The sequence below is a fragment of the Podarcis melisellensis genome (assembly GCF_964234715.1).
Source record: "Podarcis melisellensis genome assembly, chromosome: 8".
Classification (NCBI taxonomy): domain Eukaryota; kingdom Metazoa; phylum Chordata; class Lepidosauria; order Squamata; family Lacertidae; genus Podarcis; species Podarcis melisellensis.
In genome coordinates this window covers 55614579-55632594 of record NC_138540.1, presented here as the reverse complement: position 1 = coordinate 55632594, position 18016 = coordinate 55614579, and the positions used below count along the sequence as shown (strand labels likewise).

At 45.3% G+C, this 18016-nt stretch overlaps 1 protein-coding gene across 1 annotated transcript; it reads left to right on the top strand.

Annotated features, from left to right (window-relative positions):
- The first annotated feature begins 430 nt into the window (after positions 1-430).
- Positions 431-16976, top strand: CFDP1 (craniofacial development protein 1). Its single transcript, XM_081921824.1, has 7 exons — positions 431-588; positions 2033-2144; positions 2613-2844; positions 4331-4437; positions 8123-8224; positions 14817-14975; positions 16250-16976. The coding sequence occupies exons 1-7, from the start codon at positions 534-536 to the stop codon at positions 16338-16340; spliced, it is 858 nt and encodes a 285-aa protein (XP_081777950.1). The 5' UTR covers positions 431-533; the 3' UTR covers positions 16341-16976.
- The last annotated feature ends 1040 nt before the right edge of the window (positions 16977-18016 follow it).

The following is an 18016-nucleotide window of genomic DNA, read 5'->3' as shown; positions in this document are numbered from 1 at the left end:
CCTGAGCTCGACTCCACATTCAGGCAGCCTAGGCCGCTTCGTCCCGGGCCTAGCATATCTCGTTAGGGTAAAGAGAAGGAGGGGCAGTGGGGCGAATATAAGTCATAAATGAAAAAAGGAAATAGAAGTAGAAGCTGCCTCAGTGGGAGAAGCCCGTTGTACCCTCAGATTGCAAGTCCCGTCGTGGATTACTGAGTATTAAAAATAAGTATAGAGCCATGGCCACTCGCTGCGTCCTTTTCTTCTCCTCCATGGGATTTAATAGCGCAGCAAGGCCGAGGGAAGGGCCCTGTCATCGTCACCCACTGGCAACAGTACGATCGCACTACCCTCACAGCCTTTTATGGCGCCTCATCTTTTTCATAAACCGCGATTAAAAAAAATAAAATCTAAGCGTTGTGTCACTCTAGACTTCTTTATCTCTAGGGTTCATATAGTGAGGCACTCTTGCTCAGGAAACCGGATGTGCTCTATGGTAGCAGAAGTACTTCCTGCCCTTTACTGAGGGAGCGCTTGAGCTTCGCCGAAGAGCCATGTCGGACTCGGAGGAATATTCGTCGGAGGAGGATGAAGATTACCTACCCTCAGGTGGGTGGCCTGGTCCCCGCGCTCAGGAGAGGACCGGGCCCGGGTGCTCGGTCCCTCCCCCCAAAAAGAGAATGCCTGGGAGGGTTTCGGAGTGGGGTTCCTACGCGCAGAACGCCTCTTACATCCGGGCTACACGTTGTATTCATCACGTGACAACAGCCGCGGCTCAGCAAGTTGAGCTGTTGAATGAGGTGGACGGAGTTTGAAGGGGGTGGAATGGGCTGAACCACTTCAGGCTACAAATGGAGGAGAGAAATCAACGTCTCAGTGCTCTCTTATTGTTGTCATTTTTATTTTATTTTTATTTGTTGTTATTATTTTATTGCCTTTATATCCCACCTTTTTCTCCAAGGAGCTCAGGGTGGTGATATTCTCTCCCTCCTCATTTAATCCCCACAACAACCCTGCGAAGTAGTTTAGCCTGAGAGGCAGTGACTGACACAAGGTCGCCACTTGTGAGCCTCATGGTTAAGCGAGGATTTGAATCCTGATCTATCAGGTCCTAAAAGGTAAAGGGACCCCTGACCATTAGGTCCAGTCGTGACCGACTCTGGGGTTGCGGCGCTCATCTCGCTTTACTGGCCAAGGGAGCCGGTGTACAGCTTCCGGGTCATGTGGCCAGCATGACTAAGCCGCTTCTGGCGAACCAGAGCAGCTCACGGAAACGCCGTTTATCTTCCCGCTGGAGCGATACCTATTTATCTACTTGCATTCTGATGTGCTTTCACTAGTCCAACACTAACCACCACACTGGTTTTCCAGTGAGAAAAACCCTTTGCAAGTAGAAAGCTAGGACCACAGAAGTGTTTCTTGCTGATGTGCTGTTTTTCTCCTTGCAGGGAGCTTTCACCATATAAAAAAATGTTACCTTTATTTTAGTAACAGTATTAAAGTGACATCGCACTATAAGGCTAATAACAAAAATGTTTTTGAAGTTCATTTTTGTTAGGTTGCTTTGAGTTTAGTTTTTCTGAAAATACAGCTAATAAATATAAATAATAATATCATAATCATTTTGGTCATGTTTGATTCGAAGGCTTAGAAGTCCTACTCTGGACTTGATTTATTCCAATCAAACACACTCAACAATAACGCAGGCAGTAGCTTTTCTAAGGGTGAGACATAAACCTTTTGATGTGTAAGAGTGCGGTGTACCTCCAATTTTAATTTAGAAAAAGAATATCTAGGATTTTACATTAAGATAATAAGGAATGGTTTCTTTTTGAAGTTGACATAAAGGAATGAAAGACCATGGGCAGGAGTGGAATATTGAATGATAAGAGTTGGGTGGCCCAGAAAGACCACTGTAGTGCAGAATACTGCCCAACTGCAATCCCATAGGACCCTTTCCCCATATAACATGCAATCCCAGCCTAACTATTGCTGCAGGCACAAAATCTGTTGAAATGATTAGTTTTGATAACTAAAGCTGTGTTGATAACAGGTGAAGAATACAGTGAAGATGATGTGAATGAATTGGTTAAGGAAGATGAGGAGGAGGAGAAGCCATCACACAGGGAAAAATGCAAGAAGAATTCCAAGGAGATCACATGTCGGTAGGCACCAGTTTCATTTGATGTCAATGGAAGTGAGTGAGCCGATTAAGAACCATGTGGCTGTACATAGGAATGTACATATTTGGTTCTGCTTATGAAGAAATAGCCAGCTCAGCAACAGTTCTCAGCCGGTTCAGCAAGGAGCTGGCTGAGAATTCCCCCAGTTTTCTCTTTCATATCTGCCTAGGTTTTCTTCTTTATCTGAGATAGTAGCCATTAAAATGGCTAATTATACCTTGACTGAGTTTTTCACATTCGTGTCTCCATTCTTGTTTTCTTTCATTGTAGGGGTTGCAGTGGTGCATGGGATACTGACATACTGTCATTTATCAAGCTTTCAGTCTTAACTCATGATTCCACATTGCAACTACTGGGCTTTTGAACGATCACTACAGCAAAAGTATAATGTAGGCAGTGGATGTAAATCATTTGCTAACGTGAGTATGGTTTGGTGACATTCATTCCTAGGAAAAGGAACAAAAGATGTGGCCTCTTAATAGAACCAGGTGGAGGAGAGGCATCAAAGGATGATGAAAGCGACAGTGAGGATGGCGAGTCAGCAGAAAGCAATCCACACATGAAAGAAAGTGATAAAAGACAAAAAGAGGATGCTTTGTGGGCCAGTTTCCTCAGTGATGTGGGCCAGAAACCAAAAGCACCTCCTGCAGTTCAGGCATCTGGCTGCACACAGAAAGACAAGGTGAGAGGGCATGTGTCATTCAGGCATTGCTGTTTGGAGAGGGCACAATAGGGGTAGTATATTGTCTTTGATAATTAATGTCTGCAAGATATTTGAGTTTCCAACCAATCACTAATCAAAGACATTCAGAGCAAGGGAGATTCCACACAAATGTCCAATCAGGGGTGTTTGTTGTTGATTCTTTCTGACTATCCTGGTTTGCCGTTCCAAGAACGTAGATCAGATTGATGATGTTGCAGTGGCATCTCGTTTATGAACTTAATCCATTCCGGATGTCCATTCTTAAACCAAAACCGTTCTTAAACTGAGGCGCGCTGTCCCTAATGAGGCAGGTGCCCTTCCACCATTCAGATTCCGTTCTTAGGCCGAGGTAAAGTTCGCAAACTGGGACACTACTTCTGGTTTTGTGGAGTTCGTAAACCGAATAGTTCGTAAACAGGCTGTTCTTAAACCAAGGTACCACTGTATAGAGATTACTGTAAGAAATAGGAGGAGAGAGAGAGATGGAGGAAGATAGTTAAGGTAGATCAATACCAGTTTTGCCTGGAAAGAAATTTACAAATGGAGCCATGAATGCCATTATTTGCAACTTAGAAAAGTCTTCAGAGTACCCTTGCATAAATGGCATTATATTAATCAGGTATTTAAAAGTTTCAAATGATAGTTCATTTGAGGTTTGAGATCTTGGGATGAAGAGGCCTGTTGTTCTTTTTCATGACTTTAAGCAGGAAGTAGTTGAACCCATAACATCTAGGCCTGAAGACGAGGACTGAGGAATGCATTCTATGGCAGACCAGCTTCTCTTCGATGAAGAGGGGGAAGAATCCCCCGCCCCCGCTCATCCACAGCATGTTCCTAAGCAGAGAGAGAGAGACCGCTGAACAGTTTAGGGAGGAGTTACCCAGTCACGAGATAATGACAACAGAACCAGAAGGGAGGGGGAAGCTAGTTGAGAGTGTGTGAGGGGGACCCCCTCACCACAGACTTGGAGGTCTGAATGTATCAGAGAGCAAAGGAGTCAGAGGGAAGGAGGAACTTTCCATTGGCACCTAAAATGCTGCAGAAGTCAGGAGGAGGATTAGACTAGCCAACTGCCCTCCATGCGGAGAGCTGTGTATTTGTGCTTACAACATGATGCTATAATTAAAGGACTATAAATCTATCAACTGCTTGTTAATTCTTATCTGTGAAGCTACTGAAGGGAGAGGAGGACTCTCCACACCTGACAGTTGTGCTGCAAAACTTGGGGTTCCAGATCACACTTGTTTTCATGCTTGAATTACCAGGGAAGTGAATTGTCATTCGAAAATCCAGATTAGGTAGGAGTGAAGTTTGAATGGAAGTGGAAGCTGATGGCAGAGAAGCTACTGCTGGTATTGGGCATGGCATTGCAAATCTAGAACATCTGAAATTTAATGAACATGAAAGAGAATTTGGGCTGGCTCTGATGTTTGACAAATGTGGTTTCTCATAATGTTTTGGTTAGCCAGCTGAAGAGAAGAATTCATGCAAACCTCAGGAGGTGGTAGAGGGATCTGAGAAGAGCAAAGTTGCCATCACCAAAGTCTTTGACTTTGCAGGTGAAGAGGTGAGGTGAGTTTGGCCTCTTGCCTTTCTAGCCACAATGAGCCATATCCCTGGTCCTTTTTGAGCAATTGCATTTAACTGTTTGCCTCAACTGTGTCTGAAAATATCAACAGTATTTTATTAAAATAGGCATATCCTTACTTTCTGTCCCATTATAGGGTCCCCAAAGCATCTTAGCATCATTCACATGAAGATTTAGGTTTCAGTAGAACAGAAAAACTAAAAAATTTTTAAATGGCATCAAAACAGCAACATAATCGGTGGATAAGATGGGACCACTAGACGTCCTCCAAACACAAGGCTGAACAGTGCTGTCCCCAATGGGTTATGAAAGGCTGAGGGGGCAGAGAATTTCACAGTAGGGACACCGCTGGCAAAAAGCTCTTGACCCCTGTATGCAGATATTGTGTGTTAGAAGGGACCCTGGGTTGTATTTCTAAACCATCTAACGACTAGAGCAGGGGTCAGCAAACTTTTTCAGCACTGTCCCTCAGACCTTGTGGGGGGGGGGCTGACTATATTTTGAAAATAAAAAAATGAACAAATTCCTATGCCCCACAACTAACCCAGAAATGCATTTTAAATAAGAGCACACATTCTACTCATGTAAAAACACCAGGCAGGCCCCACAAATAACCCAGAGATGCATTTTAAATAAAAGGACACATTCTGCTCACGTAAAAACACACTGATTCCCGGACCATCCGCCAGCTGGATTTCGAAGGCGATTGGGCCGGATCCAGCCCCCGGGCCTTAGTTTGCCTGCCCATGGACTAGAGTATGTTGGCAGGTTCATATATGAGGAGACAAGTCTTCATATATTCAGGCCCACAACAATTACCTAGTGATATAACATTGACCCAGGGCCAGGAACTGGATAAAAATTAACTCTGCCTTGTCAACAGGAGCTGCTGCACAACAACAGAACCTTGCTTCTGTTTCATGCTTCAAAATTCCCATTGCTTGTCTGGACTTTTTCCTGCATTGATATAAAAGTGGTCTAGACACCCCCCCTCCCCACATTAACCACTGAAATATCCAAAGAGAAAACACTTCTCAGCAAAAGTGAACAATAATTTCTCATCCTGACACAGATAGCACTAAATGTGTTATAAGCCCCTGCACTGATGTAAATTGAAAGAGTGTGCAGTAATTGAACCAGTTCTTTCGCTTAGGAATTAATCTATCAGATCCTCGACTGTAATTAATGACCAGAAAGAAAATCTGAAAGCAATGAGACAGTCTCATCAACAGCCAATATTCTAGATGTCTGCTCTGACATGAGAAATTATGGAGGTTCCAAAGTACCTCACCCTTTGCTTAAGCCTGCCTGGAAAATGCCAGAGACTTTCGTATCTCATTAGAGAAAGGAGGTGAGCAGAAGAGTTTTCCGGATCAAACCAAGGGCTCATCCAGTCCAGCATTCTGCTTCCCACAGTTGCCAGCCAAATGCCTTGTAGAAGGGAAAAAGCAGGTTTTAAAGGCAGTAGGTCTCCTCTGATGTTTCTTCTGAGCATGTGATATTCAGAGGCATTGCACCATACAGACATAAAATAACCATATGACAGGGTACACACAGGTCCCGCTTTCTGAACACAATAGATTCATAGGAAATCGTTCCTTAAGCGAGCATTTCATAAGAAACTGATTTCCATTACTTCCTATGGAAACATTTCTAATGTGTGATTTTTCTGTTCTCTCTTGCCCTTCCTCCCCCCATAGTTTGTACCTGAAGCGGCTTCCAATCTGCAAAAGCCAAACAAAGGAAAAACTGATTAGTCTGATCTCTCCCTCTCTGTGTTTTCTGCCCAAAATGGCTGCCCCTGACCAGCAAAACACAAACAAGTATGCAACTGAGCAAACTCCCACTGTCTGGATATCCGAACCAGCCATTAGGGTATAATTCTTTGTGATTGGTTAACTGAGATTTTGAATAACATATGTCCCGATAGCAGGACCTGCATGTACTGGTAATCGTTCATTTTCCCTAGTCTTTATCTAGTTTATATGTTCTGTCCTGATTCCACGGGAAAAAATCTTTCCAGGTTGGACTCCTATCAGGGATGCTGCCAAGTTGCAGTTTATAAATAAGAGTGTTCCTCCTGTTGCAAACCAGAACTGTGCAAATATACCCTATAGTTACTATATATTCCATTTATGAACAATCAAAAACCTAATGCAACCTGTAATTCTTAGTGTACGAGTTCCAATTGGATTTTTATCCAAACCTTGGCCATTATCCAAGACTTCTATCGTCAGTCCCAAAAAGAATAAACACAGCTCCCAACTGATCTTAATTTATATTTGCTGTAACAATTACTCCCTTAGACACAGTAAATGTTAATAAATTGGAACTGGAAACAGATGCCATTTAATTGTCAGTGACCTTATAAATGAACAGTCAGGACTTGGTATTGCTTGTAGTGTTTTATTGCGATCCTTATTGCACATTGGTTACCTGTGGAGGGGTTGGCTAGATGGGGAGTACTTGGGGGAGGCTTTAGTAAATAGCCAGTTCAGTATGAACCAGTAGCCTGATGGTATGGTTTAAAGGGCAAGTGGCATCTTAGTTTTCTTAAGACACATTTTTCCAGGGCTTGGCAAGTAATATTGTTACTGATGAGACTTGCATTATGCATAGATTACCTGAGCCTGTAATTCAAGAAAGATATTGACAGACTGAAGAATATTCCGAAGAAGATAAGATACCTTGAAAGCACATTTCAAATGGCTCTACATGAAGGAACTGTTCATGTTTACCCTAATGAAGAGGCCACAGGGAGGGAGTATGTTGACACTTCATGTGTTTAGGAAGGAAGGGAATCATTGTTCGCCCAGGTCCACTGAGGATACTCCAGGAAGTAACAGGTTTAAATAACAGGAAGGTAGATTTCGGTTAAATGTTGAACAGAACTTCCTAAGTAGATGATCACTTCAGCAACGCCACAAAAACCATCGTTCTAGGGATATTGTAGATTCTCCTCCAAACTTTTTGAAGATGGTGTCTGTTGAGGATGCAAAAGCAATAGATTTTGAACTGAAGAAACTATACTGTCATGGATAAAGGAAAAAATGACTGCATAAAAATGGGTTAGATAGCATATCTGAGGATGGATTATTTGGCTTGTATTTATTTCCTGGACATTTTCTTGGTAGGAATTAAATTTATGAACGACTTTTGGAATTAATATGAAAAAGCTGTATATGAATTAGTCTGTTAGCTGTGACAGCTAAGGTTGGTATGTTCACTGGCCAGTAACCAGATGTTGTGGATGAACTGGGTGGATACCACAATCGTGCTCTGCTTGTGGGAAAGATGAGCTTCTCAAGGCATCTGACTTGCCACTATTGAAAAGAAAGTGCTAGGCCTTTTGTCTCATTCAGCAGGATAATTCTTTCATTCCTAGGGTCTTTTCCACTATGCCTCTAGAAGTTTGATGCTTGCTGGTGGTCTGTTGCTTAGCTGAGAAGAAATGTTTTAAGAGGGCTGTGCAAAGCAGAGCTGCTGAGAAGAATCACCCAGTGAACTTCATGGCATACCAAGAACTTGAACCCAGGTCTCTGTAGTCATTGCAACACCACACCGCCTCTCACAACTTTATGGCCACCAGCTGCCTCTATAGTTTCTGCTCTGCACACGTGTTCCAGCTTTAACACATGGCTTTGATATTCTTCCCTCTCCTTGTGGCAGGGTCACAAAGGAAGTCGATGCTACGTCTGAAGAAGCCCGGTTCTTTCTGAAGCAGCAAGAGCAGAAGACTGTCGTCCCAGCATCCTCGCCTACTGTTTCTGGGTAAGCCCTAGCCGCCTGGTCCTACAGTTCCAAAGCTTTTGTGGACATTATAATTCTGCTGGGAGAGTGTAACGCTTGCATCTTTGGTGTCGGCAGGATCTTGGGACCTCTGTACTCATCAATGAGTTGCTTGGATTCTACTTGTGAGACTTTCCCTTGCTCCAGTCACCCTCAGGGGAAGTAAATGAATGAATGATCTAGGCAGGGTTTCCCAAAGTTGGGTCCGTAGCTGTTTTGGGACTACAGTTCTCATCATCCCTGACTACTGGTCCTGCTAGCTAGGGGTGATGAGAGTCTAAAAACAGCTGGAGACCCAAGTTTGGGAAGCCCTGAACTAGAGCATTCTTGCCAGGGAGGAAGGAGGTTTCACACACAAATCACAATGAGCTTTCATTCATAAAGGAACTTGAGGTCTGCTGCCATTCTCCTTGAGAGGACAAGTGGCCCCTGAAGAGGTTCTATGGCTGCACACAATATTCTGGCTACTTCCCTCTTGAGCTGAAGTGCATTGTTTCTGCCCTTCTCTCTTGTATCCTGTCTTTCAAGCTGAAGTTGCAAGCTTGACAATTTGAGGCCGTTGCAGAAAGTGCTTCCTGGTCTTAATAAACAGTAACCATACAAATGGAGTGAGAGTACTTGGAAAGAAGTTGTGATGGTAGAACCAGACATTCAAAAAGCATAAATAGCCATGTTATTCCATTGTGGTGGTGGGGAGTATAAAATCCACAGTAGGACAATTTTATTAGGACCAACCCAAATCACTCAAAATGTCTTCAAGTTCTCTATTGTTTTAATTATTTTGAAATATACTCTCATTGTTCTGGGTTTGTGTATATTACTGTATTTTGTTTTGGTATGATTAGCTGGTCATGCTCTCTGTATATCAACCATGATAGCTGCAGGGATGAAGGGTGATATAAAAATATTTTAAATGGTAGAATGTTGAGCAAACTTTTGAATTCTGCAGAACTCTCCTTCAAGCTGGATGATAGGCAAGATGGGATGCTCAACCCCCCCCCCAATAAAGTAAAGCAATGTCATTTGCAGGTTGAAGCAGAAATGTAATAATTTATTTAATAACACAATATGCCATTCAGTATAAACATTCTCAACCATAAAACAGTTGCAAAATAAGTGTTACAAAGTTATGCATTGGCCCCAAGACTGAAGACAGTGTTTGACACCTAAGGTTATAAATTTTACTCTGAGCAGACCCTTTGGGATCACTGGACTTCGGCTGTATTCCAAGCACAACTCTACTTCTGAGTAGAGAAGCTTAAGCTTGTGCTGTAATAAGGCCAGTTGACTTCAAACAATCAACTTAACTTAGAACAACCTGTAAAGAGCAGATTTGAGAATTGCATGCCACTGGACTCCCTTATCAATGAGCATTTACCCCATTTGTAAACCACCCTTCCATCACTTAAGATCCCAGGGTGGTTTTTGCAACGCAAATATTAACAATGCATATATAACAACTGAAAGCCATGTAATGTTTGGTTTATGGATGCAGCCATCTGGGCGCCGAATTCTTGCCCTGCTAAAGCCTCCAGGCAGGGGTCTTGATGGAGCTGATAGCTCTTCAGTTCCATTTCTAGTCCAGAAGCAGAGGCACAGGATGGAGGTCTTGCACCTACCGGTATTCCTTTGCTTTTACTATGTAATAGTTGAATCACACCTGCATTGGGGACCTGTTGCTACACAGTGTGAAAGATTCCTTGCTAATAGTTAAATGAAATGTTCTCAGATGTTGGGTTTTAAGATGAAGGAGTGTGGTTGTGGGTTGGGAAAGTTCCACCTGCCCCCCTCTCTCCGCCATGCTGTAATCCTGGCAGGTCTGATTGTTCCCACCATTCAAGCTGCATTAGCCAGTGCACAGTGACTCCACTTTGGGAACAAAGGTTCCATTTTCAGTCTAGATTTCCCTGCTTTTGTAACCCAGATTCAGTGTGCTAATCACAGCAGAGGCTATGAGAAAATAGCTCCGGTAGCAATATTGTTAGAGCCTGGCCTTTCTGTTTGGGCTTATTATAGAGTTGCTTGCTGTTAATAGCAGCCTTGGTCTCTCACTCTCATCTTGGTGTTTTCCAAAATAACAGCCCTGAGTTTGTGACCTCTGTGGCCTCTTGTCACCTCCCAGGTTGCTGTGAATTATCAGCAGGTGAAATTCAACTTTAAAGCAAGTTGGGCAGCTCCCTTTTCCTTAAGCATGGACTGGATTGAAGGGTCAGTCTTACATAAGTTGAATCAGTGCATCAGATCAGTGGCGTGTTACAAGATGCATTCCTTTCTAGCATTTGAGAGGCAAAGACATGCATCTTTGCTTCCAGGAGCTCCCTCGAAGCTTTGGTTTATGTATCTCTTTTGGTCTTCACCCTGCTTTGTGCTGAGAATTCAGGAACCACTCCAAGAGTTATATTGGATCAACTAAAGAGGTCATGGGGTAATGGTAGCCTTCTGCTGTAGCTGGAGGAGCCTCTTGTTTTCTCCTGTATATATGCTGATGCTGCCGTCTGTCTCAGAGCAGAAAGCTCTCCAGGAAACAGCCTGGGCTGGGATTGTATCCTTCAGGGGCTGGGCTGCGTCTGGCTCCATGAAAAGATGGCCACATTTCCTGCTGTCAACATCCACTTTCAATGCCTGTGTTAATTCTGCTGCTCTCTTTCCTGGTGGCAGGGGGGCAGTAGAAAAGAGGTGCAGAATCTGTGGCCCAGCAATGTTACTGGGATGCAGCTTCCATCATCCTTGGGGGTGACTGCCCCAAAACCTTCTGTCACAGGCATATCTTCATGTTTGTAGACTTAATTTTAGAGCCATTTGAAATATAATTTTTTGGCACTAAGGCATGTGGTGAGATCAAAGTGTGAATCCTGTTTATTTGCAAGAGAGTCCTCTTCAGCACCCATAGAACAGGAAGCTTCAGGTTTTTGGTGTGGATAGATTTTTAAAAAATGGATCACAGCCACCAGGGGGCGCAGAACCACTCTGAGCCATGAAATCAGTTACTGTCCAGGTGATGTCATTTCGTCTACAGATTTAATAGCAATTAGAGAACTCTTTGTCAGGCTAGAAGGGGCCTCATTCCTCTACATGTCCCTCCAAGAGCTCTAACAGCTTTTCAGAGGCCAGCTGCTTCAAAAGTCCCACAGCCAGTTTGAGTAGGCTGCTTTCCAGACAAATCACCTTCTTCTTTGCTCACTGTGTGCTGTGTTGTAGTTCCTATTAGCCTGCTGCATCACCCTGAGAGCCCACGTCAAGAGGAGGCCTCTTGCTGAGAAGACTGCAACCCTTTCAAAACACTGTCTGCTAGCAGCTAGAAATGCCATTAAATGGAGTGGAGACCTGGAGTCTCAACCAAAAGCCTGAATGCTAGACCTCTGGGCCAGCACTTTGCTCCGGTGTGCGTGGCGCTGCTTGGTCCCATTTGCTGCCCTTCTTTGGAAGGGATATGACTGGAAGCACACCCCTGTTCCTGAGCAAATCTTATTTTGGCTGCGCAGGCCAGCGGCCAGCTGTGGAAGCCATTTCCTGTGGTTTGAGACATGGATACTTCTTTCTGCTGTTTTTGGTGGAAGCCGTGCTCTTTCTCTGGATTAGCACTCCCCCACTCTCCCTGCAATCCCAGGGATTTAGACCCTTCTGCTGTGATGCTGCGTGTCGATTCCACGCCAGTCCCGGGCAAGGCGTAGCCGTTAGGAGGGAGCTGATTGGGCCAGGCCTGGAGGGGGAGGGGCCAGGCAGGGAGCATCTGTCCTTCATTTAGCTGCTCTGTGCTTTGTGGAGGCTGGGAGGGAGCACAGCTGCAGAGCACCAATTCTGCAGGCACCAGCCAAAAGGGGAGCTTGGAGCGGCTCTGAAAAATGTGCCTTGGAACAAAATATGGCTCCTGCAACGGCAGGCGTTTTGCCCTGAAGCACAGCGGTGCACTTTGAAAAGAGCAACGCTGGCTTGGTTGAGAACTTTTTTTGGGGATGTGCAGGGAGACAACAAGAGACTTGGATTCGGGAACCAGCCAGTCTCAGTAAAAGCTGGAGCCCTGTGCTGTATGCTAGACCAGAAAAGTGTCCTCTTTCAGCAACCAGGCCCTTCAGATGTTGAGTTCTAAACTTATTATCTCAGCTGTGAAAGTCCAATGACTAGCCATGGTCTTAAACGGCAGCTGTTTGGCAGAGGATGAGAGTGAGATCCTGATGATAGTCGCTGGGCTGCTCATGAGAAAGGGCTTCTCGTGTTACCTTGGGCAGGTCACTCATTGGGCTTGTTTTCCAGGCAGGGCACGTTTCCCATCTCGCAAGTGCCAGAGACCTCTTTCTGGGAGACTGGCTGTCCTCGGGCTTCTCATACCTTTTCTCAGCACACCTAATCACACAGGATTGTGCGGAGGATAATAAAGAAAACGGGGAGAGCTGATCTGAGGAGCTGGGAGAAGTGGTGAAATTCAAAACGTTACAAACTAGGGGTGGCTAACCTATGGCCTTTCATATATTTCTGGACTCCTTCTCCCATCAGCATCCCTGCCATCTGACTAGGGCTGACTCTGCCCACACCTGAAAGGCCACAGGTTAGCCACCCTTGTTACAAACAAGCATTTAGCCTGGCTGTTGAACTGAACAGAGACATGAGCCTGGATTGTGTTTCAAATTTTGCACTAGCTTCACAGGCAGCAAGGAGTGCAGAGAGAGTGAGAGTGTGTTGTTGTACACCTTGAGGTCCTGAATTTGGACAGAATCTTGAAAACAAAAGGGCTGGAAAATGTTTTCCTCTGACTCATTGTTTTCCAGTAAAATATCCTGAATGCTGGCCTTACCCGTCCATGGTTCATTCCCCTCGGCCTTAGAATGCAAGTCGTTTCCGCTCTGACTTCTCAGAATGGCCCCTGATTGGCAGAAAGGAAGTTATCCCAGGAATGCAAATAAACTGCAAGCTAGAGACTCTGCTGACGGGGTTCATGGGAGTTTGCAATGCCATTTCCACGTCTGCAGTGACGGATCTGCAGAGGCCCCATTAAGGCCGCGTGGCGTTTCCTGCACACCCTGGGAGTTGGAGGGCCATGCTGTTTTGTTACTTAAGGGCTAGAATTTCCCACTGGGCAGATGGCTGTGATTTAGACTCTTTTCCAGGACTGGGCCTCATTCATTAGGAGACTTCTGCTGTCCAAAGAACTGGCTTCAGAAACTCCAGTGACATTTGAGAAGCAGTGGAGGATTCTGCTTTGTTGGTGCTCGGAGCAAAGGAAAGGGAGGCCCAATAATCAGTGTTCAGACGTTCTGCATTTTTTGTAAAGCCTTCCCACGGCACTCCAAAGTTGTGTGTTGGCAAGGCAAGCTGACTGTGCACCTGTGGGCACTTAATAACCTCGTGACTCACTTCCTTGTAGAAAGTTGGAGAGGAAAAAGTAAAAAGTTTTGTTAGCTGCAGGCAGACTTTTGACATTGTTATCATAAGTGCATATATGTGGCAATAGTTTTATCAGAATGGACCATGGGAGGCACTTTGGTTCAAGAGCCAGATGGACTTTTGGATAGTGAAGCCTCTTTGTGCTATGGATTATTCTTCTCTCTGTGCTCCATTTGTAAAATGAGGCAAATGGGAGCCTTGTTTATGGGGTGGTTGTTTATGTACTGTTTTTTGGCCCAAAGGTCCCCAAAGCTATGAGTAGCATATTGAAAATAACAGACTATACAGTAGAGTACAGTAAAATGTTGTAAAGAAACCCACAAACAATCAATAAAACACCAGAGTAGCAACCTAGGAGGGCCCGGGGAAGGCCTTCCCAAGCTCGTGGATTAAAGGGTGCTCTCATCTATCATACATCCCCATACACTTGGGGCCTAGAAACCTGAATAGACAAGACCCTGGGGAGCTGCGGTTGGGTAGAGCTGTAGGTAGCACTGGGCTAGAGACTCCAGTGACCTAACATGTACTCTGACATACACTGGGGTTTCCTAATGCTGTAACTGAGAGGAGGACTTCAGGCTCCTTGACCTGAACAAGTCCAGTGTATAATTGTCTGGATGCATTCATCAAGTGTTAAGTTCTCAAGAGATGCTGTGCTGATGCCTTCAGCCATCTTCCTCTTCTCCATGGGACTTAGAAGTAGTGACCGTAATACTTACGACTTTATAGTGTACTTTAGCAGCATACTTTAGCATGTTCAGATGGTTTTGCATATATTCTCTCATAATCCTCAACAACAGCCCTTTAAGTAGACTGGTATTATATCTCCATATTGGAAAGTCACCAGCCTGATTCACTCTTCATATCTTAGGCCATGACTTCCATCAGCCCCTGCCAGCAGCTCTGATGGGAGGTGTGGTTCAAAATATCAGGAGGACACCAGGTTGTGAAGACTGGTAGTGTGTGCATTGGTGGCAGAAAAGAGAGTTGAACCACAGCTCATTCCCTAAACTGCTGAGCTGCTGCAGACAATGACAGCTTGGGCCCACCTGTAGGAATTTTCACCTGCAAAGGGAAGAGCTGCCAGGTTGCTGGACTCTGGAGGAGCTCTGCATCCCCCACCTGGGCTCATCCTCCTTGTTTTGCTGGGATTTCCTTGAACCTCCCTTGTAACCTGCCTTCTTGTCTCTATCAGAGTGAAGCGGCCGAGTGGCATGAACAGCCTCCTGGGGAAGATAGGCACCAAAAAGCAGAAGCTCAGCACCCTGGAGAAATCCAAGCTAGACTGGGAGACCTTCAAAGAAGAGGAGGGCATCGGGGAGGAGCTGGCCATCCACAACCGAGGGAAAGATGGGTAAGAGGCCAGCATCCTCCAGCAGGCATAGCAGCAGCAGTATATCTTTTCCAGGGTTTTGACATTTGTGGTTCTTTCCACGAACCTTGAGGCCTCAGATAAACACTTCCAAGCAGGGAGCAGATTCCCAGCTGTCCCTTTGGTCTGGCACTGCCTGCCCCTGGGACATCAGGGATGGGCAGTTTTTAAGCTTGTATCTACTGTGTGTTTTTGCTAGAAGTCCAAGGTCCACCAGGCAGAGCCTGGAAACTGGCCAGTGGAACAGCGCAAAGACCAGGACAGCATCAACAAATAGCTATATTTCATAGGACTGGAACAGAGAGACTGATAGGCAGTTAAATTGGGAATTAGAAACCCTTTCTGAGCTAATGCAGATCGCCCAGGAATGTACCAATAATAGATCCCAATAAAACTTGGGGCACCCCGGTGTACTCCACACACATCTCACCCCCATTCACCACCAGTGTATCTGCAGTGAGCTCCAAGTTTGTGAAACCAGAACACTCTTGTTCTGGCCTGGCCTGGTTTTGCAAGAGATGAGGAGGATCCACACAGACACACACACACACACACACACAGAGAGAGAGAGAGAGAGAGAGAGAGAGAGAGAGAGAGAGAGAGAGAGAGTTCTTCAGCTGCTTCTCATTATGGTGTTATGTAGGGCAATCCCCACAGGAAATGCCCTTTTGGTTTTGATCTGTGTGCCTGGCAGTATGTAGGACAGGCCATGTGAGAGCCCTGGGGTGTTTGCGGGAGGAGAGATAGGTGGCCTTGTGCTGCCCCACTGAGTTATGGCAAGGGGTTGATGAGGGACAACTGAAGGTTCCACAAAAATGCACTTGATTTCATTCGTGCTTGTCTCCAGTGTCATTATTGGAAATTATTTATAGCTTGCAATTAGTTGGACAATTTGGGTTATTTTGTTGGGGAAGGAAAGTCACGTGAAGGACTTTAGCTCTGCCTGATTCTTAATCTTTCCCACTCTCTTAAATCCATATGCAAAGTTGTTGCCCAAGACATGTTGCACATGGAACGGGCCGCAAGAACTTACTGGCGACATGGGAGCACCAGTGCCCACCATCTGCCAGGGGAGCCTTGTGCAACAATGACTCATTGGGGCTGAAAAAGCGAGGTGGCACTTGAGGCAGTGAAGCCCCTGCAAGGGCAGCAGCAACAGGGTCTTTCCATAGTTTATTTCCTGGTGTCAAACTGGAGGCCAGACTGGCTTGTGTTTTGGTGTCTCTGGAGCTAACCCTCTGACTCCTTCCATGCAGGTACTTGGAGAGGAAAGCGTTTCTGGAGAGGGTTGACCACCGGCAGTTTGAGCATGAGCGGGACATACGCCTGAGCAACATGAAACCTTGAGACTGCTGCAGAGCCCAGTCCGAATCATGCCTCTGATCTGGCTAGCCTCAGAAGGCAGCAACTCATAGAGTTATGACCTATATGGATTTTCTTTTTCACCACACTAGTGAATAGGTGAATGGAGGTCGCTGTGGCAGGTGATTTGCCTGCCAAAGGGCTGCTGTGTGCAGGAAACACCAGAGTGGTTCTGCTGGGCGCTTGTCAGCGGCTGCGGTGGAGGTTTTCCACATCTCCCTGCTCCTGGTGGTTAGGAGGGGCAAAGCAAACTTTATGCTGTGGCAGTAGCCTGCTCATGCCTGCTGCCTGGGCACCACTTCCCTGGGGCATCAGCTCCATGGGTCTCCCAAGGGCTGCGAACTCACAGAGCGCCTCCGTGCAGCTGGAGGGCTTTCTTCCCAAGGACACAATGCACTCATGCATTGTGTCTGCATTAGGCCCATTGACCCACTTTCTGAAGACACTTCCTCTTCTCCCTGTGGGATCTCCGCTCTCGTTTTTTCATAAACCCTTTCACCAGGATTTTTTTTAAAAAGCAAGTCCTCTGTCATGCTCTGCACGAACATTGGAGGAACAGCAGCATGCATGTGAGGAAAGTCGGCATCCCTTTGTTCCTTTGAATAAAGTGCTAAAACTTTATTGTCGGGTGTGTCGTTCTTCATCCATTGGCAGGGAACCTTAAAGTGACTCCTTTTATCAAAGCAAAGACTGGCTGCTTGGACAGAGTCCAAACCCGTTCTCACAGCCTTGATCCTACGTGCTAGCAAAATGCATGTGGAAAGCTGTAACCTGTCTTCAACATGAGGAGCAGGACCTGGTGCATCATTTGGTGCTTTTTCTCCCCACAATCCCCTATGGGGATTCACTTTGAGACCACCTGGAACTCAGGTGGACGTTTGATCAGCATTGGGAACTGGCTTCTGTCTGTGCGTGTGTGTGTGTCTGTCTAAAGTCCACGTTCTTGTAGAGAACATAACCAATAAATAGAGGAAACAGTTGGGGAAGAGATAAGGAGGCAGCACCGCAAACTCTGGATGCATTGTACAATCCTGCAGGTGCAAGCCTGCCTTGCATTTGACCCATCAACCCCTTTCATGTGGGTGGGGCAGTGGACTGGTCCTAGTCAGACCAACAGAGAGAAATGTAATAGTCTCACAACTTTGGGGAACTTATTTTCTTTACAAGTGAAACTGGAGGCAAAACTTTTTATCTGTAATCTGGTAGCACCATTGAAGGAAATAAAAAGGCTTCCAGGGCCACAACTGGCACAGAATTCTGCAGCCCTGCTGGCATTGGATGTCGGGCTGTGCTGCTCCGGTACCCCTTTGTCGATCTCTGCTTCAGGTTGTTCAAAAGTATTTTTTTATTTCTACCTTTTAAAGCCTTAAAAGGCAGCCCTGTTCAGGGAAGTTTTTAATCTGTGATATTTTAGTGTATTTTTGGTTTCTATGGAAGCCACCCAGAGTGGCTGGGGAAACCCAGCCAGATGGGCGGGGTACAAATAAATAATAATAATAATAATAATAATAATAATAATAATAATAATAATAATAATTAAAATGATCAGGGACCAGCACAGTTGCTGGACTGCCTCCTTTTTGAACTTTCACACAATCCATGAACATCTGCTGGGTTTGTGCTTTGGGGCAGTATCCTGCTTTTTTTATTTATACCCTGTC

What these genes read in the sequence shown, in the direction of transcription:
- CFDP1 (XM_081921824.1), top strand. Translation starts at nt 534, where the DNA reads ATGTCGGACTCGGAGGAATATTCGTCGGAGGAGGATGAAGATTACCTA. An exon ending in TCCAAGGAGATCACATGTCG is followed by an intron (nt 2,145 to 2,612) that starts GTAGGCACCAGT and finishes ATTCATTCCTAG; the next exon opens with GAAAAGGAACAAAAGATGTG. An exon ending in TTTGCAGGTGAAGAGGTGAG is followed by an intron (nt 4,438 to 8,122) that starts GTGAGTTTGGCC and finishes TCCTTGTGGCAG; the next exon opens with GGTCACAAAGGAAGTCGATG.